This window comes from Ixodes scapularis, unplaced genomic scaffold (assembly GCF_016920785.2).
Source record: "Ixodes scapularis isolate PalLabHiFi unplaced genomic scaffold, ASM1692078v2 PGA_scaffold1__304_contigs__length_218370807, whole genome shotgun sequence".
NCBI lineage: Eukaryota > Metazoa > Arthropoda > Arachnida > Ixodida > Ixodidae > Ixodes > Ixodes scapularis.
The window spans coordinates 79965454-79988825 of record NW_024609846.1 but is presented as its reverse complement, the minus strand read 5'-3'; the positions used below and the strand labels follow the sequence as shown (position 1 = coordinate 79988825).

General features: G+C 48.8%; 1 protein-coding gene across 4 annotated transcripts in view; it reads right to left on the bottom strand.

The window, feature by feature from the left end:
- The window catches only part of LOC8035197 (eukaryotic translation initiation factor 4 gamma 1), a 93849-nt gene that overhangs the window by 39419 nt on the left and 31058 nt on the right, over positions 1-23372 (bottom strand). For all 4 annotated transcript variants that reach the window (XM_042290805.1, XM_042290802.1, XM_042290803.1 and 1 more), the window contains 2 exons: positions 23035-23249; positions 19182-19671 (listed from right to left, as the gene is read on the bottom strand). In XM_042290805.1, the coding sequence (XP_042146739.1) occupies positions 19182-19671; positions 23035-23249 (705 nt within the window). The remainder of the gene's footprint in view (positions 1-19181; positions 19672-23034; positions 23250-23372) is intronic.

The window sequence follows — 23372 nt, the reverse complement described above, 5'->3', positions numbered from 1 at the left end:
GCCGGAAAGACCCTTGGTCCGACGGGCCTGGCGTCACAAGTTTAGGGCAGGGGGAGGCCACGCTTCTCAGCTCGGACCCTGTCCTTCAGGATAGGGTCATTCAACGGGCTGAACGAGTCGCGGGGTCCAAGAACTCCTGGCCATAGGCGAGGTTGATCTCCAACTCCTGTCCCGATCCCCAACCTCTCCTAGACCAATAAACGTTTTAGAGCACAGCTCTTAGGCGCCCGTTTCCGGCTTCAGCGGCGTCACCACGCGGTGCATTATGGGACATTTCCCATGATGCACCACGCGTGGAGGAGCAGAGAGGGAAGGAGGACAAGAGAAGGGGAGGAGCAGGAGGGGAAGATGACGACGAAGAGGAGGGAGAACGGGTAAATACCCTCCCCTTAATACCATTCCCTCCTCCTCCTCAAGAGCTGCGCTCTAATTCGGCGTTACAGGGTGTTGTAAACGTCTTTCATTTTTTTCCCCTTCCTCCTAACGCGTTTCTACTCCGTTCACCCATAAACTGAAATTGCAGCAAAAGCTACAACCGCGAGCTAGCAAGCGCCCCTGGCTTTCATACACGCATTTCTAGTGCGAGCGCTCGTTCTGCCGAAGAACGCTTCAAAGCAGCGACCACGAGCTCTCGCCCTCGGATATTACTACTAGGCGAGATTGTCACGCGTTGACGCCACCAAGCAGGAAGGCTAACACTACATAACCCTTTGCTGTTCAGGAACTACTGACGTAACGATGCGCACTGTGCTTCTCGCTGGCCGACTTTGAAGCGAACAGTCTAGTACACTGCAATTAAAGGCCCTCGATGTGTTTGCTTCATCTAAAGCCCCTTGATGCGCAAGAGAGGCCCGTGCAGCCCTTGTAAGCAATTGGCCGAGCAGTACCGAAATAGATGGCGCTTGGAAGCGAATGACGCCGGAGCACTCAGCTGTGACAGACAGTGACGCTGCTATTATCTTATCCTAATCTACTTGCCCTCCTTTTTGTTCTGTTCTTTCCTTCGCTCACTGACACACTAGCTGATAAAAAGAAGCAGAGCCCTTGAATAAACGTTCAGTCTGCCCGAGACGTTGTACGAGTCACTTCAGTGGCGACGAAGATGGTTACACTTGCAAAGTTTTGTGGCCGCTGATGCCGACAACTTGGATTGCCAGACATGGCGGCACTGCTAAGTCCCCCGCAGTTCGAGAAGACAGTGGACAAGTGGGACGCGTACAAGTTGCGACTGGAAACTTTTTTTAAGGGAAACGGTGGGAGCGACTCCACGAAGAAACGGGCATTCCTGGTGGCCGCGCTAAACACACGGACGGTCACGGTGCTGAGCAGTCGGTGCGCCCCAGGCAAGGTAAATGAGCTCCAGTACGAAAAAGTCACGCAGCTTCAGGAGCACTACTCGCCGAGGACGAACGAGATTACGCAGTCGTACTTGTTTTTTTACAAGAAACCAAGAGCCAGACGAAGCAGTGAAGGATTTCATTGAGGCTATCCGGCAGTTGGCAGACACTTGCTAAGCGAATGTTGCGCGACTGCATCGTCTGACGAATGCGGGATCCTGACAGGAGAAGACACATGCTCACGAAGACGTCGTTGACACTTGTCACAGTGGAGGAAATCTCCCTGGCTGCGGAAATGGCCAAGATCAACGTACATCAGATGACCCGACAACTGAAGCCGGGGGAGGAGGAGAACGCGGTGCATGCACTCCACGGCCGACCAGCAGAAAGCCAAGACAGAACGCCTCGACCAAACGCTTGGAAGAGCAACAGAGAACCTTGCCCAAGGTGCGGGGGAAGCAAGCACGAAGCAAAAGAGTGCAAGTTTCGCAACGCGCGGTGCTTCCGGTGTGGCAAAACTGGCCACCTGGCGAAATGCTGCTTCGCTATCAGCATCGAGCCAAAAAGCACAATGGCCTTCGATTTCCAGGCAGACGAAGGCCAGGACGGTCTCTTTACAATGGAAGCAGAGGATTTCATCGGGAACCTCAGCGCAGTCCAACTGTTCTAAGGACCTTACGTTGGGGTGATGTAGCAGTGGATATGCAGCTAGACATGGGGGCACTGGAGTCCGTCATCACATGGGCCACGCACTAGCGACACAAGGACGTGTGGCCGAAACTTCGCAAGACGGCGACAGAGCTGACGTGCTTCCTGGGAAAATCGCCTGTGTGCGGACAGCTCGATATGCAAGTTTCGCTGGGGAACAAGACTGTGACCGGAACTTAGACAGTTCTGGAGTGCCCTGGACCAAACCTATGCGGCTGTGACCTGCTGCCAGCGCCAGCCTTCGTCAATCATTGGGCTCACGATAGCCAATAGCTCGCCAAGCATTCGGGAAGTGGCTAGAGTCCAATCGCCGCACTGACGACGATAGACGAACTACAACAATGTCCTGTACTTTGTGACCGACAGAGGGTGGTTATGAGAACTATTGGTGGCAAATAACAGGTCCACTTGTTCTTGCTGCAATTAAAAATGCAGCTCATTAATTTTTCTTCTTTATTCTAGCACCATTGAGTAGAAGAAAAAAACAAACTAACGCGCGTTTCATGGGTTATAAACGTCCGTAATTCATTGTGCGTGGTATGCACGTTTGCAAGTCCGGCCTCAGGGCGCTGCCATCTTGCCCAGTGGTGGGCGCGGCCATAATCCCATTATGACGCATTAGCAAGGCTTCGTAATCGGATTAGGACGCGTTCAAGCGCGCACCCCAGCGAGCAAGATAACAGCGCCCTGATCCTGGACTTGCAAACGTGTATTTACGCAGAGTCACAAACATCGTTGCACCGCCCCTTCAAATCCCCTCGATAGAATTCCCGATTGGCGTTTCTCCGAAGCACCCCCCAAGCAACGTTGTGGGAAGGTGGTGCCAGACACGTGTCACGAGCGAGTGCTTCGCAGCCATATGCTTCCAAAGGCCGCTCACTAGCTTCTAGGGGCCTTCGTCGGTTCCCGACCATGTCGAGCCATCTACAACGCAAAGCTTCGTTAGCTGCCGTTCTAAGAGGTCATCGAATGTCCAGTCCCTTCGGTGTTCGCGGGGTCCTGACATTCGTTCTGCGGCCTAACCGGCCACAGGTAACCGCGAAAGTCCAGCCAATGACCAGTTATGCATTGAGAGCTTCCTTTTCTTTTCTTCCTTTTTTTTTTTTTACTTCCACGTGTATAATAGCAATAAAAGATGATGAAGATGAAGTCACGTGTAATACACCACAGAGATCAGAGTCAGCGCGTTGTGAGTGTTCTTTCTTTGAGTGTTTGAAATTAATTTTTGTGTGCATCCGTTTCCTTGCACTGTAAAGTGTTAGTATGAATCACCAACTCGCCCAAGCTCGAGTATTGCTATTCAAGCTTGGCGGGCTAGGCAATCCGGAAGCAAGACTCGACTGCAGCGCTGCTAGTTCTCGTGACCGCCACTGAGCCCACGTCGTAGGCGGAGCTGTGAAACTGAGCTTGCTCCAGTAACATTGGCCATGACTATACTCCGTTTCAAACATAGCGTGCAATGTAGTCAAAGCTAGCGCGCCAATTTGCACAGCCGACCGCGACTACTTTCGCTCCACAAAATAGTACGGCCCCTGAAAAAAACAAAAAAGTCGAAAAGTGTACATCTTTGGAGCTAGTAAATAATAGTGGCGTTATGATTTCGAGGGAACACCGATTCTTTTTCAATAAAAAGGAAAAGATAATGTAAACTACTCCAAATTATTTTCCGTTTTCGTTCGTGCGGCACTCGCACTCGCTTCGGGTTTTCGGGTTGTGCGGCTGCCCCTGCCTCGCCGGTTTCGTGAAGATGGCGTCTTACGCGGGAAGCTTTCTTTTCCTGCTCGGATATTTTCGAAGATTCGTTGTGTAAAGATCTCGCAAAAGTGCAAGCAGGTGATCGCCAACGTGTACGCGAGTTCAAGAACGTGTTTCCCGGAGACGTCGGTCCGTGAGGTCCTGGAGACGGTCAGTAACGACACCGGAGTGTCTGGCAAGGTGGCGTCCCCGAAGCGAAGACCTCGCAACGTGAAAGTTCCGAGCACGCGGACAGTGTTGTGAACTGCCACCTGTTATTTCTGGTGTTGAAATCGGCCTTATGGCTTCAAAGTGAAACAAGCCTCAAGAAGGAACTGTGTCGGTGATGAATCGTGCCTAAGGCACCGTCTGCTTGCGGGACCTTACAGCAGGCGGTGCCCGTGATTGCATTCCGAAGTGTCTGGGTTCTTCTGCCTGCGGGACCGTAACCATGGTCGGCTCCGTCTGCCTGAGGCACCTTAACCTTGGTCGGCTAAGTAAACGACGCACATGCCCGTGCCTCTATTCCGAGGCCCCTGCTTTCCTCGAAAAGGAAACAACACTCGATCCTGATCTCGAGTGCCGTGTGTTGTGTACGCGTCTATTGTGAATCACTCCCGGTTCATGGGGGCGCCGGCACCAGAGCACCGAGATACTGCCGTCTGGATGACTTCTTCCATACACCGGCGAGTATTCCGACTCTGAAGGAAACTTCCATGAAGTCACATCACGTGAGGGAATGCCAAGCCGTCTGAACAATGGCAGTGCGGTCCCCTAATCACAATATTCGTTATATAAAGGACCGTCCACCACACTCTCAAGGTACTCTCTGATTTTCACGCTACCATGTAAATAAACGGCTTTAAATAGAGACGCCCTGGATCTCGACCGTTCTTCCGTTTTGACGAGGCCGGCGCAAGTTCGAGCGGAACACCAGCCCTTAGTCTACCTTCTTATAAATAAAAATCAACAAGAAAAGAGGAATTGAAATATGCACTTCCGCATTACGCACAATCTTGCACAAAAAATCGGTCGAGAAAAAAAAAAAAAAAAAAAAAAAAAAAAAAAAAAAAAAAAAAAACTTTGCGCCCTAAGTGGATTCGAACCACCGCCACCGAGATGTCGGCATCGCCGGCATCGCCAGAGCAGCGCCTTGTACCACTCGTCCACAAAATCTCGCGGAGTAACACAATTTTGTGTGTTTTTTCATGCGCACTACTTCAGTAGCTTTCCCAGCGTTGCACGCGATGTTTGAAACGGAGTATAGTTCACAAGAGGTAGGCGCCCGTGCACGACACGGCTCGTGCTGACTCGTGCTCCGCTCGCGCAGACCTCTGGCGGGGGTTGTCGCGCTTGCAGAAAGACTACAGATTTCACGATGCATGGCGACAGTGGATTGGTCTATTTAACGATCTCCCCAGCCAGTTTGGTTACGCTCTCATTCTTTCCGTTGTCATGTTTCTGGCGACCACATCGCACTTGATTATAAACTTGCGGCACATATTTCGTCAAGGTACTTAGAAAATGCGCCAGGCGACACGGCACCCAAAGTCCAGACGAATTCAGTTTCGTAAACAAGCATGCCCGTGCGTAGTTTTGGGCTGCCAACGCATACTAATTATCACCATTTTCATTACAGTATGCACAATAATTCCGCCTGCAGGCGTAAAATGTAGGTGTTGTGACATTGGGGCCCCAGTGTACGCTGAATGCTAGCTAGTTTGCAGTTTAGCGTTTACAAAAGACTGCGAATCGTATATGTAAACGTGTTAGTGATAATTTACTTAAAGGGTGTGGGGATTGTGATCCCTCAACATTCTGTCGCGTCAGCGTTTTGGCGCGCCGTGGCGGCCGCGCTGGCGTAGCGAGAGGCGGCGCTGCTTACCACTGTGAGTGGCTTCCTCCTCTCCCCCCTTGGGGCGATTTCCGTAACGAACCCCCGTACAAAGGAGATCGACGTGTCGCTCCTTGATTGGCCACTTCGCCCCCGCCGTTATCTTAAAACCAGCGGACAGCGGTCTCGCTTCTGTCTTCTTCCTGGGATTCGGCGGCGGCGACAACGGGGAACCTTCCGGCGCACCGGTGAGCGTTTTGCCCGTCCTTTGTACATTTGTGAACGACCGTTCGGCCGTGGGCGATCTCCACACCGACGGCGTTCACCAGCTTATAGCCGCTGTGTTGTTGTTATTTTGTTTCATTGTAAATAAACAGTTTATCACCGTTACCAACGTGACTGGTGTCTGTTTGCGCTCAACGAGCAGCATGCCACGCGAGTACGAACCCGCTTCGCGGTAGAGCGTCTCGCCGCGAACGTGGCACTCCCAAAGGCAGTGGCCCTAAGGAGAACCACAAGGGAGAGAAAAAAAAAGCCCAAATACCAAAAATCCAGTACTTAAAAAAAAAAAATCTAGTTGCTTAGTTTATTTTTTAGAAGAATCGGCGAAATCATGAACACTTAAACAATCTTTTCCCCCAGCCCAGAGAAAATATTTCATATAATAAATTAGCTAGGGTACCATGATTTGATTATCTATAGGCACCGGAAGTGAAAAGCAAACTGGTTTGTGCAAGGGCTTTTTTTACGTGGACATTGTTTTTTCCGTGTTTGTGTTCGCACGCCAACTACATCAGGCGGTGGAAGCCGAAGTGTTCTCGAGTTTTTATTGCACACATTTTTGCATCCATACGACGACGGACTTAAAGAAATGGATGACATACGGCCTCGGGCAAATGCAAACAACATGAGCACAGCTGGCCAGTGGCTAGTTAGCGGACGTGGCAAAAGCTTTCCCGTACAGCACTGGATTTTATTTTTGTCGCGTGTTCGAATTTGGCGAATAGCGGCGCGGTGGCGCGTGGAAAACAGACGCAGAACTCTGGCGACCTAAAATATTTTTATATAAAAATAAAAAAGCTTGTGTCAGTATTTTTAAGATTTCACTTTCTGTTTAATATTAAAAAAAAAAAAAAGTGGTAGTACTTATGTTTAACTAACAAGATTTGCACACACTGTGCACCCTCAGAAACAGCTGTTTAAAATTTCATTGTGATTTGACAAATACAAGAAGAAAAAATTGCATGCACAAACTCTGGAAACAGGCAAAAACACCTATTGAAGAAAAACACATTTCAAAGTTCATTTTTATGCTAGATACCAAACTCCTCACCCAAACTGCATGGAACTTCAAGATGATATAGTCCCAAATGTCTATCCTTTGACCCCGGACTAGGATTCTCCCGCAGCATAGGTAGCGCCCTCATGGTCTCTGCGCTTAGAGTCCTTCGTACGGGCACGCTTTTCCTGACTGCATCGATGGGACCTGGCTTCAGCGGTCAGCTTCGCAGACATGCTGGTTATCCTCTTCTGGTCAGCAAGGAAGGACTTTCAGCCCTTCCAAAACTTGCTCAAAGCTGGAGTGGCCCCGACTGAACCATAGTACAGCAATAGCAGTAGCAGTCTCCACCGCAGTCCGTGCAGCAAAGCAGGTCTTGGGCACAACATCCAAATCTTGCTGCTCAAGGACTCGGCAGCATTCTGTGTCTTCCCCTGCAGACAGCAAGCAAGGAGCTTGATGTCTGTCAACCATTGGCAGACGGGAAGCACTGCCTTCCCTTGTGCCTTGGTGAGGAGGGGTGCGTGGCCAGAGCCAGTGCTTGCAGAGCTATTGCCCTCTTATGCTTGCACCACGACTCCACTCCGTCAGGGCAGAACTTGTGGCTACAGGCTCCATCAGTTGAGCACGAGTGAAAATGGGATGCCCATATTGCACAGTACATCCCTCGCAGCCTCCCTCGGCTGCTGATGATGGCAATTCGGTAGTACCGCTGCAGCTGTTGAATGGTCTTGTCACCAAGCGTCTCCCCACGTGGTAGAGGCAACTTTAGCTTCCTCAGTGCTGTTCCAAGACGCTTAGCAACCTGGTTCATACAGTCCTCCTTCGCCACCGCGGTGGACCCATACACCTCTGCATTTGGCACTGCCGCCTACGCCTTGCTGTCTCCGTCGCTGAGGAATGTCGTAAACTGCAACTCCGTGCTGTATGTCTGTGTCCTACGCCAGATGCGTAGAGCTGCTTTGGTTTGCATAGCATGTGACGAGCAGTCTACGCTCTCACACACAGGAGAATGAAATGCCTGCCACACTTCTTCCTCTGGCTCATCGAGGATCTGGTGCTGGTTGCAGCCGTGGCACTAGTTCGACAGCACCTCGAAATCCAGGCAGAGGCCTGTGTCCACAGAAATGCCGGTGCCAACGCCATTGTCGCTCTTATGTCGCCGTTTCTGCCACGTCCCGCCGAACACCACAGCGATGTCACTCTGACCCGCTTCAGACGCAGTTGCTCACCTTGCTTCTGCAAGGTTGTCAAAAACTGCTTTGGTGGCAGCGGTGTGGACTTGTTTGAGATGTTGTGGAACATTTTTTGATGAAGCGATTTCGAAAGACCAAGGATGCCGCAAAATCTAACTAGCTAATCGTGACAAACACCAGTCACGTGCTGCGAGCACTGCTTTCATGTGAAGCGCAAAGCTGTCGTGGGCACTTCCACTGGTTTGTTTAGGGTCGCGCATTTCATGGCCGGCGGCGGCCGCACGACATGATGTATATGCAGCTGAAAGAACTTCAGAAGGGCACACAACGTTTGTGCACCTGAGTTCCAGTAAAGATGCAAGGCCCTTGCGTCTTTACTTGTCCCGCACATCGTGCCGTTCACAAGTTGCGTCAGGGTATCACTTTCCCGCATAACAACGTTTCCGCCGCTTCCTTTCTCAACCGTTTCATCGCAAAATGTCATCAGCTTCTTTTCCGAAGCACTCACAACGTCCGACACGTCGCTGATGAACTCCGAAGTGCTCCGTTGCTCGGCGCTTGCGGTGCTCTAAGAGCTCGAAGGTGCGTCGCCATTCCACGAGTGGGTCCATCGCACTCGTCGCACTTTTGCGCGTTTCCTTGCGCCTTCCCTTGAACGGGTGCAGTGACCGGCTCTTCTGGAGTCAAAAGTTGCATTTCTCGTCGCCATTCATCGTGAAAAACATTCGATAGTTGAAGAAACCGTGGTTCCTGCTTCAGACAGCTGCGACGCGATATGATCGGAAAAGACGTGCTAGCTTCACTGCATGGTTCATCAGAGCGTTAGCCAATAGCAGTGACGCATTAATGTCACATGGTTTCTGAGGCCTCATAGAGACGCAACAAAATGTTTTTTTTTTTTTTTATTATTATTTCTACCGCAAGTACAAGATGTGGAAGGAGTCAACGGAAAGAAGGCCTATTCCTCCTGGTCGAAGCGACGGCAACAATGGCTCGCAGACATTAGGAGGGACGCAAGCTCGAAAAACCTTGAAAATAACAAACTTCTCCATTTTTTTTTTTTTTTTTTTTTGTTGCTGCAACTTCTAGGCCTAATTTTCGTAACAATTTTTGTTTTATATAAAACTAGAAGACATACAGATTGCAAAAACATTAAAAATAAAAATATGAGCCGAAACGTCGATTTCTCGACCCGCGTCTCCCCTTATCTGGGAACTCTATGCTTAGCCCCTCTATTTTGGGAAAAGTGCTGCCATTCATTGTTGTTGAAGGACTCAAAACACGTGCCTCGTGTCACTTCTGGGAAGAACATGACATCTGAAATCTAGCTCAGTGCTGCGCTGTGTCGCCATGATCTTAAGGGCTGCACATTGCACGTGCCTCGACGCACCTTAGCTACTTTTGAAACATGAAGGGGCTTAAATCTATGCCTGCCGGAAGCGCTTCCCGGGGCCATTGTGTTTACTAATTCCTCCTCTTCTTCTAACGCTCGTCTGCGCTGTGAGACAGCGCTACAATTGTTAGGAGGCCATTGGGAAAAAGACCCAACAGTCGCGTCCCTCATGGCTAAATTGATAATTACACCGATGGGGACACAGCCAGACTGGATTCGAGCTTCTTTTCCCTGCCCAGAGCCACAGTCGGTTGATCATCAGCACCACCGTGGCCCAATGATGCAACACTGGGACGGCTAAAATCGGCAGCACCGCCAGCGTACCTAAGCAAGATTTTATTATTACCAACTCCGAGCGTAGTGTTGTCGTGCGTTACACTACCGACTGTTTAAAGAATCTATCAAATGTTAAATATATAAATGTGCATGCAAGTGTGGTTGTGTCGTTCTAGCATTAGGGAGTTTTAGTAAATGCCTTCCTCGGTAGGTGTAGACAACCCAAAACGGGAGCTCGCAGAACAAAATTGAACATCTCGATATTACGGCCAAATATAAGTGAAAGCAAGTAGACAAAAACAGTTTTTTCCTTTTTTTCTTTTACATTGTTTGCACACGCTTTGAGATAACAAAAGCAAAGACTTCGTCGAGCTTCCCTCCTCTACAAAAGCGGAACCAAGAGCACCCCCCACCCCTCTTACCCTTACCCATTCTTTTTTCCATGTGAACTCTTCCCGTATGAATAGCTGACCTCATTTTGGTGATCAGCTTGTTTCCAGTTCCCTCGTCGCCGTGTTTAAGATGACTATGGTGTCCGAGAAATGTGCTTTTCGTGTAAGCAGGCTGTTGTTTGAATGGTGGTGTACGCAGTTGCCCGTCATAAGCTGATGCTCGTTCTCGTCGAATGAATATGCTGTTCACTTTTACATAGAACAGAAATAATTGCCACATGGATAACCTTTTTTCATGGGGCAAGTACATTTTTTTAATTATTTCATGAGTTGACTGTTTTCTCGCAGCAGGGACAAAGCTAGAACCTTATCAACACGGGTTGAAATGGAGAAACCGTCTTGGGCAGATAAGTCTAAAGACGCAAACGACAGTCCGTTCTGCCATCAACGAAACGGAGGAAACGCTCACTGCGGTTTTCGGTAACTATGATTAAACGTCAGAACATTGTGCGATCGAGATGAGTCCACGGAGCAGAGAGCAGTGAGAGTGTCAAAGGACTGATCTGACTCTAGTCACCGCATCGAATCCAAAGACAACGCCGGGCTTTGAGCGCATTAATTCGAAATGTCGAGTCAAATAGTGCAATAAGAAATCCATTTTCATGTCAGGCAATGTGAACAGAATGCTTATTTTAAATGTTTTACTGCATTTGTTCATCTCTGACGGCGTTGTATCTTCCACAGCCTCGACGGAAACCTGCTTCATGCTCCACGTCTGTCAAGCTTCCGGTGTTGCGACAGTCCGGTATGCAACAGTGCCTACAGCTGCGACGTTTGCTCTTCCGCGACATCCGATAGCAATGTTAAGAATAAAAGGACAAAAAAACGCACAAATTAAGACCCTTAAACTGATGCATGAATAGCCCCACGAGCAAGCAGGCTGGCAAAAGGGCTGTACCAGTGTTGCAAATATTTTGAGCTAGATGGCGCAACGTGTCACACAAAACTTGACTGCCAACGGTATTGACGTTTTGTTTCCTGTCATTCTCAGACACGTAGGTTCCGTATCTGATATGCAAGACGAAAAAATGCTAAAAAATTTCAACCTGGAATATGTGAGAAAATATAGGTGAGGCAAAAGAAGAATGTGTGACAATCGCACATTTCTCATTAACACCTCCCAGCGATGTGAGGAGATCAAAACAATGTTTTACCGGATACCAGAAGTGACGACAATCATGATGGTCGCGTCCTTGTCCTTGTGGAAAAGATGTATACAGCCTTTTCCATCATAAGAGAAAGCATGTGCATCTCTGTGTAAGGGTGCTGGCGCCCTACTATTCTCACTGCTCCACCCTGTTAAGTCTGCAGCACAAAGCGGTCTGTTTCTCGTGGTCCAATGGTACATTGTCGTGTCCCGAATTGCATGTCAACATCAGGGATGACTTCTGGCGTGTCTTTCCAACAGCTGCCTAGCAATGAACCCCTAAGCACCACGTGAAAAAAGATAATGAGAAAGAACCTCACTGTCAACAACTACCCATCAACGGTGTGTATTAGGGTCTTCTATGTCCTTTGTAAAGCATTCAGCAGATTATTGCTTTGATGACAATCAAATGAATAAACAAGAGAATGCTCATAACCTGCAATGTTTGTGCCGTGACATTACTTCAGGAAGAGTCAGCATTCAGGTCTTTGATTAGCACTATAATTATGCTTTCTCTAGCTGTTCTCAGAATTCATTCTTGGAATTAATGTTTCCCGCCAGTCACCGATAATCTAGCAGCATCCTACGCTTCGTGTCGCATTCCTAGCACAACGTAAGGAATAGGGCACAGCAGGCTCCGCGATAGTTTTCGAATGATTCACATGCTCACTTCTTAGTAGACTGCTCCAGCTTGCTTTGACCAGAGTCTATACTAGTGAACAACTTTCAGTGGAATTTTCAAAGAGGGGAAGAGAGCATGCGTGCACAGCTTTAATCAGTGCCGAGTGTGAACTCCTGTATCTTTGATTGCATGCATAGCTGCAGAAAGTTGTCCTCGAGTACAGCAGTGACACATTTTACGGTCGCACTGTAGCGTTCCGGCCGCCCAGTGGCGCTTCGAGTGCCAGTCCTGCTTTGGAAACATGGGCGTTACATACCTCACTGAAGAGACCGTAAGACAGCGAGTGCGTATCCAGTCCAGCTCGATGCGGACAACAACATAGATTATTTGTTTGTGCGTTGACATAGCGCTCGATCCACATAGCCGAACATTGCATCAGCGTTTCACTGGAGCTTGTGTTCGATCAGTGAAGCCGAACGTGGACATAGTGAAAAATTGGGCACAAGTCATGCCCAATCTTTGCCCCGAGCTCAACTGACGCTAGCGTTTCCCCTGGCTCTGACAGCCGGCGTCCCCTCCACCTAGCGCACGTCCATCTGCCGAGAGCCCTGACCCAGAACTCCAGCGACAGCGGGTAGTGGCGCGAGCTTGGCCCACCGGTGTTGACTCCGCTCGCAGTTACCCCTTTGGTTCTCAAGTCAGCGGGTGCATGTGGGCACTCGTGTCCACGGCTCGCTTGACCGCAGTGTCTTGTTAAGGACCCCTGGTACTCGTAAACGCTGTTGGACTGGGATCATCGTTGTTGGCATGGCGTTGGTGAACCTGGCGCGGCGACTGCCCTCGCTGGTAGCCGTCGGCCGCGCAGTGGGACGAGCATTAGTTTCCCCTTTGAGCACCAGTCCCCGAACGTAAAGGTATGTAACCTGCCTCTTCCCACATAATGGCGCCCAACAAAGGGGCCACAGCACCTATCGCTGTCATGGCACTGCTCCGCTGCACCATGCCAAGATGGCGGAGCCTCCTTCAGGGGCGGAACTCATGAAATGTACTTGGGAGCAGAAACGGGAGCAGCTGAAACAGCTGTTTTGGAGCAGGTTGGGAGCAGCTAAAACTATGTTCTGGAGCAGGCTAGGAGCAGCTCAGATCAGTTTTCATTGCACTTCAGCTTGAGTCTTAGACAAGCACGGGAGCAATTTCAATCGTGCTTAGCAGCACAGATGAACATGAGTGGTTAGGGACCTAGGTAGATGAGAGAACAGTGTAACAGATGCGAAAACTTGAAACTTTGTGAGCCTTAACGAGAATCAAACAGCAAGTACCCTATATTTCTGAAGATAGCGTCCTCGATATTTTCTGAATGGCTTTCAGCTGCTCAAAATGCAAACCAGCACTGCTTATGGCACAACCTACACGTGCTCGACATAGTAATTATATGTGCGAACCACGTGACGCGCGTAAGCAACAGACGTGCAGTTGCACGAAGGAGCAGGGCAACAAATTTCGAGTTTATCCCATTGTGCAACTCGATATCGGAGCAGCAGACTACGATTAATGAAGTTACCGTATTTGAAGCGATAAGCAGGAGCAAGGTTAATGCACACAGAGTAGATCTACCACTTGCAGCTGCTGGCCGGCAAGGTTTCGGATCGGACCGCACTTCAGTTCTATCAGATTATGATTCATCTTGCGAGAATGCAGTTCCAGCTTCTAACGATGAAGTACTAAAGGGAATTGTTTGCTGATGTGCTTTCAACTGGCTGACACCCGTAGCCTAGGTTGCAGAGCATCTGGCAATCTGTTGCTCAACGACTCGACCTCACCTCAGCAGACTTGTTAACCGCTTATGGTTGAAGAATAACAATTCAGTCGCAGATGGTGTCGCGCTTAGAACCCGAGTTTTTTTGCTCGCTTCTGACTCAGAATACGCAGGCAGAATAAACCGAACAAAGGATTGCAAGGCCGACCAAGCTAAACACTCATTGTTGCCAATTGTGTCAATAAAACCGAAACCAAGACAAAATAAAAGGTTTTTTGGCGCACGTTTTGCAATTTGGCGCATAATGGCACGAGGTATTGGCTGTGGCGCAGTTTCTGCAACATGGCGCAGGATGGCGCAGACACATGCACCTGGCGCAGACACATGCACCAGACACCTGCACCATGCAGCCATTCCACTCCTGCTCCTTGGGGAGGCCGGCTCCCTTTACGTGCCGCCATGATGCGAATCCCATCGGTGCCCGAATTCGGGCACCAATCCAAGAGCCAGCCCGGAAGTACGAGTGAATCACAATTTGTTCATTCTCTTTTCATGTCTTGCCGCTGGAGACGCTTTGACAACGAATTCTGGGGAATAGTCTTGCCTTCCCTCAAACCCCGCGATCGTACCGGTCACCTCTGGGGATGGGCATCGTTAGCAACAGTCACCCCACTGTCTGACAGTTGCTGACTCCGCTGCCAACCACCCCCCCTAGTTAGAGGGTTGTCGCCTCTGGCGTTGCCCTGAGCCTTCGTGCCACGAAAATTGCATTGCGTTGACCCCCATGGGCCTCGCGACGAATATTGCTAGCAGCAAAGAGCTTCTAGCGGGTCAGCCGGACAATCTAGGTTTGCAAATATGCGTGTTTCTTTGACACTGAGTTGTCGGACACTCTGGGAGAGTTGGGCAATGAGTCTGCGAATAACGTCACCAAGTAGCTCATAATGCTACCGATGGGCTCTGGGAGCCGCAGGCCGTGCATTCGCCGCCAACCAGAAGCAGTTTTCGCACTGTGGGTGCGTGCGCTGCACGCCACTTGTATTGTGGTTGGCGCGAGGGTTTTCTTCGGGATAGATTTGTTGTGCTGACACCTTTGAGCATCTGTTTGAATTTCCGAGTGACGCCTTTGCGTTAAAAGAGTGGCACAACGCATTAGACGGGGCGGCGTTTTAGCTACCTCGCCAAGTGCGCTTTGCTAGGGATGCGCACAGCTCAAAGACTCCACAGAGTTAGTTGTTTTCGCAGTCCCATGGCCCGGCCATGGTGCAGCCACCGATGGCAGCGCTGAGTCACCAACTCCGTTACCAGCGACTTCAGTTCGCGTGCGCATTGTGCCATCTACTTCTGTTAGCAGCACCACATGGCCTGCCTTCCAACTTGACCCTCCCCGCCCAACCAACCTCTGGTGCGCTGTCCTCGCGCAACGCAGCAGAGGCTGGTTGTACTATTTCTCCACGGGGCGCGGTGCTGTCGGGGTTGAGATGCGCTACGATCGCAAGCCAAAACTTAAAACCCGTCGAATTTGTGTGGTTTTTCAGAAAGCCGTAAAATGCTGCGTGTGCCTTCTATCGTTCTGCAATTTGTCGACTTACACCCGTATTCACCAGACGCAGGTAGCGCCTGTCTAACCAGTGACTAGCAACGTCATCGACTAAAATGATCACGTGGCCAGCGATAGTCGCCGCTAAGTGAGTGCTTGGTATTCACCAGTCCTGCTTAGGGCCTAGTCGCTCCGTGCGACTAAGTCAACTAACAAATATTAGTCATAGGGTAGGGCTAGTTTAGCCGGTATTCAGCGGGTGACTAGCGGCTCAGCGCCATGGCGTATCACTGCTGACCGCCAGCGCTACTGAAGCACTTACTGTCCTGGAATGCTGGGGGACACAACTAGAAAGAATTGGAGGAGCAAATCTTGTGTAAATAGCCATCTTCAACGATCAGCAATACCGCTAAAGAGATCTGAGCAGGGCGCTGGACGACGAGAAAAAATGTGTTTATGGGCGCTTCCATATTTGTTTATGTCGCTGGCAATGAGGCTGCCATGATTCTTGTTGTGTTTTTTACTTTTTCTGTGTAAAACTCTCTCGGACAATTAGCCTCTCATTGTAACTTTTTTGTTCCTGATAAACATTTAAATATTAGTTTTTATGCGATAAAATACTCATTTACGCAGAGGCGTTTAAGTATGTGTAAGTGTGACCTATCTTTTTATGCCATTTCCGCTTGCTTGTTAGTTCTGACTAGATAGTCACCCACTCGCTTCGAGCTCGTGAATACCTCAGAACTAGTCGATTCTTAGTCGCTGATTTTTTCTCTTAGTTCGGGACTACTAGACGCAATACTAACCTTAAAACAGCGCTAGTTAGTCACGACTGGTGAATACGGCTGTTAGTGTTTTTCAATGATGTTGAGCAATTTTCTCATTGAAACCAAGCCCTTGAACACAATATTAAAAAAGTTAATTACGGAAAAGTAATAAACAACTTAATTATCCCAAACTGTGGAAAATGTGCGTGCCCGTGTCCCAGGACCAAAACGACACGAGCCTTTCTTCTGTCGCGACGCGCAATTTTCACAATACTGAATTTGTCCACCTTTGGTGAAACACCCTATATATGCACCACATTCCTTCCCAAGTCCTTTTGCCTGCACACCAGGAGAGGGTCCAAGGGGGGAGGTGACGGGGGCGGCCGCCCCCCCCCCCCCCTCCCCCCTTTTCGAAGGGCAATTGACATGGGTGGACCCCCGGTGCACACGAAAGAATGGGAGAATAGCATCCTTACAAATGCCCCCCCCCCCCCCCCCCCCAGCACGAAGTTCTGCACACACACCACTTTTATATATGTGCACCACACATTTTTTTTTTCTCTCCATCCCTTTGTCAATTCATCCCCTCATCTTAAGACGCACCTCTTCATCTGCCTCCCTCCCCTCCTCTCTCCTTACCTTCCTACAGTGCCTTCCCCACTTAATTAAACGGGGAAGCTGGATTGGTGCAGAAGTCATGTGACGCCAAATTCAATGCTAAACTTAACAAGGTTCCCTTTTTCCCCGTCTCTATGTGTCTCCCTCTGCCTCCAATATAAAAATCTATGACCACCAACATTTTGCCCGAGCTCCCTTTAATTTTTCCAAGCAGTCTTGTTGACCATGAAAGTTGGGTATGCTTTGATGACCTACATCGTTAGGTCCTTGGGAAACTGAGTGCTAATTCGATCTTAATCATCGATATGCAAAATGCATGTAAGGTCAATGGTTTGTCTCAACTCAACTAACATTTATGTGCAGCAATAAAAAATTTGAGTGCAAAAAAAAGTAATCTTTTTAACTGAAGCTGCTAACAGAGGGCTTATTACCATTACTTCCAAAATTATGTTTTAGTAAACTTGACTATGTTCATTTTTATTGCAAGAACCATTAATGAAGAGAAGGTTGGCCCCTAGTGGAGTGTTATTAATTTCCTACTTCGTGTACAGAATTAGGATGACATGTGCATTTAAGGGGGGACATGGCCTCGGAATTAAAAATTTTCAGAGAAAAACATTTTTTTTAAAAATGATATGTTTATGCTTATTAACTTCCAAAGAATGGTTTCAGAAACTTTAATTTATAAACAGGCAGGATTTATCTCAGAATAAATTATTTTTGACATGTCGGCAGCCCTCCGAGTCAGGAGGGAGCAAGCTTTTTGCATTTTTTATTTAGCACTGCTTCATACTCGTTTAACCTAGCCACAACATCTCACCCTCATTGGAAGTGCCATTTACTCTAGATTTAGCCTGTAGAAGCTTTCCAAGTTTACAAGTATCAATGGCTAGGAGGACCCAATACATCCAAACAGAAAAAATTCTGAAAATTTGGTATGAGCAATCTTATTGGTTGAGACCCGAAACAGGGTTTACAAGTGGCCCTGCCCGGTGGCATGATATTATGTCATCTTCAGTAACACCCTTTCACAGTATCTTCCACTTCAGGCCCTATTCCTGCCTTACTGCTCTTCCTTAGTATGATTTGCCTCTTAGTTCTTGCCAGTTTATTTGTCAACGAATGCCTGCTGCAAACGTTAGCTAGCCTACAAATGACACAAACTGGTAACTATTGCCAGGGGAACAGGGAAGTCTCAAAGAGGAAGGTGCTAACAATGCGCCAGGTGAATTTTGCCTACCTCGGACTCACAGAAAAGAAAGAACCTAAAGTTGAAACTTCAAATGCATTTTCCTCAGTTTCACTTTTTGGCAGGAAATGTGGTACGAGGAAATGTATCATTGGACATTTTGAAAGTGCAAAGATTTCATTCAGTGCTGTCCTTGACTGAAATTTCCTGAGGAACAAGTTAAGGTACTCATAATCTGAAAAAGCTAAATTCTTCATGACAAAAACTGAATATTTTAAAACTCAGAAATTTGTTAAAATCATTTGCTTTTTTTGGATGTTATTGTTTTTCTCTAGAATTGCATTTTCTACAATTAATTTTTACCTTAACTTGCACTGTGGGTATTTTACTTCACATTATACAAAACATTTTGTGGATTGCAATTTTTATTTTTATTAAGTACATTTCCTAATAAAGTAACTTTTTTCTGAAGCTTGTTAAGCATAGTATGTTGTAGAATTGGCCTATAAGACTAAAACTTTAGATGTCACCAATTCTAGTGAGGTTCAATTCACCCTGAAAGTTTGAATCACTTTGAGACAATGGTTCAAAAGTTGACCCTCCCAGGCCATGTCCCCCCTAAGAGCAGTTAAAGTCTGCTGGTTTCGGATGCAAAAACCTGTTTTCTTTTGGATCCGACAACTAACCACTTTGCATTATCTGTGTGCAAAACTTGCATTCTGACAACGAGGGCTGTTCCTACTTGGTCAAAACTATCTCAAATGCAACAACTACCCGCAGTTGTACCACCCGGAAATTCAGGTCGCTTTCCAAATACCAGAGCCACTGCATAAGCTGTGTTTGGAGTAAGGTCAGTCCAACCATATCGTTGCACAGCATGAGTACTGTCAGTTGTCCCGAGCCTCATGTGCCTACGCCTTGTATCAGTTCAGGATAAACAGCAGTCCAATCAAGAAGCATTTAGAAAGCTTCTGGTGTGCGCCCACTCTGGGCAAGTGCGTGCGCCTTCCCACACCGATGGGAACACTGGAGCAATACGACACGTGGCTTCTAAAGGGTCATGACAGGACCACAAAGGATGCAAAAAGCGCTTGCTGTTCTCCTGAGTGGCCGGGAGAACGGCAAGCGCCAGAGTCTCGCGACGTCCCACTTTCAAAATAAACGTCGCCCAAGGTGCCCGTCAACCATCGGCAAGTTGGTGAATGTCGCACGATGCTCGTGGTACTGTTAGACGGAGGAAGAAGAATGCGAACGGCCCAAGCGGCTTAGCTTTCAAACGACTCGACCAAGACCATCCACGGGTCGCCTTTTAACGCGGCAGAAGGGAACTCACCATCGGCAGCTTCCCGCGACGCCTCCAGTGCCGCAGCCGTCGCCGTCCTTTCGGGCTCCCAGTCTCCGGCCCTCCGGGCACTCTCCTCCACTACCACGGGCGTCCTGCCTTCACCGTTCCTCACTTCCCCCACTTCCACTGCCACCGGTGCCACTTCCACCTCTTCTTCCTTCTCCTCCGCGGCTGGGACTGCCGCCGTCTCCTCCGGCGCCGTCGGCGCCGCCACCCTCTCCTCCTCAGCGGGTGGCGATCCCTGCCGCTCTGCGGGCGAGGGGGCAGTCGTCGTCGCGGCGGCCGCGGCAGCCACCCATTCGGCCACCCTTTCGTTGGACTTAGTCTGGGGCGGTTCTAGCACCGCGGCGGCCGGCGGAGGCGGCGCCGGTGCCGCCGGGGATTTGGAAGGCGCCGGAGCATCGACGAGTGTCGCTGCCACTTGGGCGGCAAACGTGCCCGGGATGTCACTCGTGCTGCTCGAGGACGGCTGCTGCTCCTGCCAACGCATAAAAGGAAACAAGGGTGGAGTCCCTCGTGCGCTGTGCAAGCTGTGCTCCGTTCACCCACTAAGCTCGCGGTGCAGTGGAGGCTACGGACTGGTTGGACCAGTCATACGAGCGGGGAGCGAGGTCAGATGACAAGTGGGAAGCAGTTAGTTGGTCTGGCAAATCCATAGCTTCCAACGTACAGTCAGCCAAGGGGTGAACGGAAAACGGGCGCGACATGGAACGTACCGATGACGCGACGTTGCGAGCGCTTTAGAAATTGAGACTGCAGGCTGTTGAGCCTGCTGCATTACATCTCGCAAATCGTGTGCCGCGCCATTACAGGTACCGATGAAAGAAAACAGCTGCACTCGAGGCTGGAAAGAAAAAAGGAGGAATTCCCCCTTTTTCCGATAGCCCAAGGAAAGCTACCCAATTTAAGACTCTTTGCCGTAAAGCCCAAACATTGTTGTAGTGCCCTTTCAGCACCGTCTAGTCCTCTGCAATTCGCACAAAAGTGTCATCCTCCCACTCCGCTCCACAGCAGTGTACGCAGTCTTGGGTAGTAACACGTTACTGTAACTTTACTTTTTTGGTAACTTGCAACTGTAACGAGTTACTTTTTAAAAATTAACTTAGAACTGTAGTTCTATTACTTTTTTTCTGAGGTAACGATGAAAGTAACAACGTTACTTTTGCAGTTACTTTCCAGTGTTTTATGAATAATATACTGTAAAACCCTTAATGTTCGCGAGCCCTCAATTTTCGCGAATTGAAGAATTTGCGAAATTTAAGGGCGCGCGAAAATTTTGTTTCTTAAGATTTTCAATGCAGGCGTCTGGAATTCGCGAAATTTAGTGGTCGCGATTATGTCATCTGTGACCGATTCGCGAAAAATAGGGGCCGCGAAAATAAAGCGTTTTACAGTATCACTGAACAAGTGCAATTTAGCCACTCCTTGCACTTTCCAAATTGTCTATTCCCACATTTCGAGTGTCAAGTTGGCCTTGCACAAAGTTGTGAATACGTTCTTTCTCGTGAGTCACGACCCGAATATAGCCACATATAGATTTCATGAAAAAATATCTAGTTAACTTTAAGCACGCACTTGTACTTTGTGACCGAACACTTACATCTTAGCGTCTTGAAGCACTATCTATGTTGTGGTTTTTCTTTTTTCTTTTTTGTGCGAACGCTTTTTAATTGGGTGAATCAACCGTGAAACAACAATACACGTGGAGGGCACTGCGCATGTCTCGTATTTTGATTAACGCCACTACTCTGCACTGCGCATGTTTCGTATTTTGATTTGCGGCTCTACTCTGGCGTGGAAACTTTCAAACACTTAGGCCCGCTTCAGACGGGGCAACTTTTCCAGCAATTTTGAGGTTGCTGGCGGGTTGTTCCCTAGCTTTCCCTAGATCGACGCGAATTGCTGAGATCGGGTCCGGCTCGAACAAGCAACTCGGAGCAACTCGGTGCAATTCGAAGACGGTTGAAGCAGCTGCAGCCAATCAGAGACGCGATATTTTCACGTGATACCCCTGTGGTGGTGATGATGACAGCTAAAGACTTAGTTATGGTTTAGAATGGATCGTTTTCGGAAATACAGTTAAACCTCGATGTAACAAAGTCGGTAAAATTCGCAATTTACTTCGTTACATTGAAATTTCGCTAAATCGAAATTTGGCTTTAGCATGCAAAAAAACAAATTCCGAAACATTTTACGGGTATGAAAACTCACCGAAAATGACATTTATTTAGGGGCAAAGTAGTCCGCGAGTTTTGCTTGCGCCTTGTCTGACAGTAGCAGCGGCGTCATACTGGTCATACGGCGTTCGAGCGCCCAGAGCGCTTGCACGGCATCTTGCTGCCCATGCGACGCTGTGTACCCCCTCAGTACGTCCATTGCGTCGAGCACTTCCCGAGTGCTCGTGATCTCGGCACTTTCTTCAGGATGGCGTCCAAAACGTTTGCTTTCTCATCCAAAGAAAGAACTTTACGTTTCCCTATGGCAGCAAGCACGTGAGTGAACCGCCCAGTTCAAAAATAAAGCTGTTTAGTTTAGGCGGTGCCAATGTTTCCAACCTACACAGCACTCTTGCCCGCACAGTTTACTTGCCCCCTTGCGCCCACAGGCCCACAGTGTGCTTGCGCCTTTGCTTTGCATCACGCTCGCAAGACGATAATCCAGCGATAATCGGTCTTCTCGGTCTTCTCCTAGATGGCACTGCCCGTGCGGTCGCGCCATCACGTCGCTCCCCCGCTGAAGTTGGCTCCCGCGCTACCCGCGGTACAGTGGACTATGATGATCAGTGAATGTCAGTGGTGATGCTGTTATGCCGTGTTAACTTTTTGCTCGGCATTTTCTGTCCAGCCTCGCGGAATCCGCTTTGCCGCATGCCTCGCCGGCGCTACCGGCGCCGCACCCTCGGGCAGCCTAGGTGGCCTAGGGACGTTGGAAGGCCTGTCCCCGTAAAGTAACCTATCAAGCGCTCGTGTTTGCGCATAATTTTTTTTTTAACCAGAATTTTTTTGCGAAGTTGTTTTTTAGAGTCTATTTATTTATTGCCTTCTATTGCAATGGCGCTTCGTTATATCGAAATAGCAGCAAAATAGACTTCGTTATATAGAGACTAAAAATACATGGGGTCTATGGGCAAAAAATTATGAAAAATAAAATACTTCGTTAAATCGAGGATTTCGTTACATTGAAGTTCGTTATATCGAGGTTCGACTGTAAAAAGTTTCAGAAAAATGAGTTAGTATTCTCAACGCCGTTCAAAGATATAAGAACGCATTTTTAGCGCGTAGCTGGGCGTCTAAATAGTTAAAGAAGAATCAAATTTAATGATGATGATAGCAAGTCGGAGCAATTCGGTTGCTGCGTGTGTACGCGGGCGGCCGGTGTTGCTGGTGTTGCGACGTCGAATTGCTGGGTGAAATTGCTCCGTCTGAAGCGGGCCTAACTTCGAGAAGCAACTGATGCTAAGTTACAATATGAAGTAAAAAGCTTTTTCTCATTTTTTTTTTGTGTAATAGAAAAGTAACTGAAAAGTAAAGTCGTTACTTTTTAAAAGTAACTGTAACGAGTTACTCTTTTGTTGTGGTAACTGTAACGGTAACTTCGCTACTTTTTTCTGAAAGTAACTGTAACGAATTACTTTTTAAAAGTAATTTACCCAAGACTGAGTTGTATGGAACTTACGAAATAAAGTGTAGCGAAAGTATTGCAGAACCCCATTAATCTGTTCCCCGTTGATACGTAACCCAACCGAAAAAACATCCAAATACCAAAGCCCCCCGGGTTCCCGGGAGCAAAGTTCAAGAACCCGTGATCTGAAGAGTGGCTTAGTCAGCTGCCTTAGGCGTACCGGTGTCGCAGCAGGGCTGGACTCTGCGGGGGGCGTCTCAGCGTCGTCGAAGATGCTGCGCCCCGTGTTGGGGTCGCAGATGGCCAGGACGCGCTTCTGCCTAGGCTGCAGGGGTTGGGACCCCTGGGGGGACGTGAGCTGGCCCCTGGGGGCCTGGGCCTGGGGAGGAGCCACCATTGGCATGGGACCGATGGCCGGCGACGCGTAGTACACAGCTGCAAGAGAGAAGGGAGAAGGTGTCCGGCGGGAGCTTCCAAAAGCCTAGGCCGCACCCCGTTTCACTTCAAAGGCTGGTCTACACATTTGAGTTTGACCGTGGTTGCCGCACTTTCTGTCGA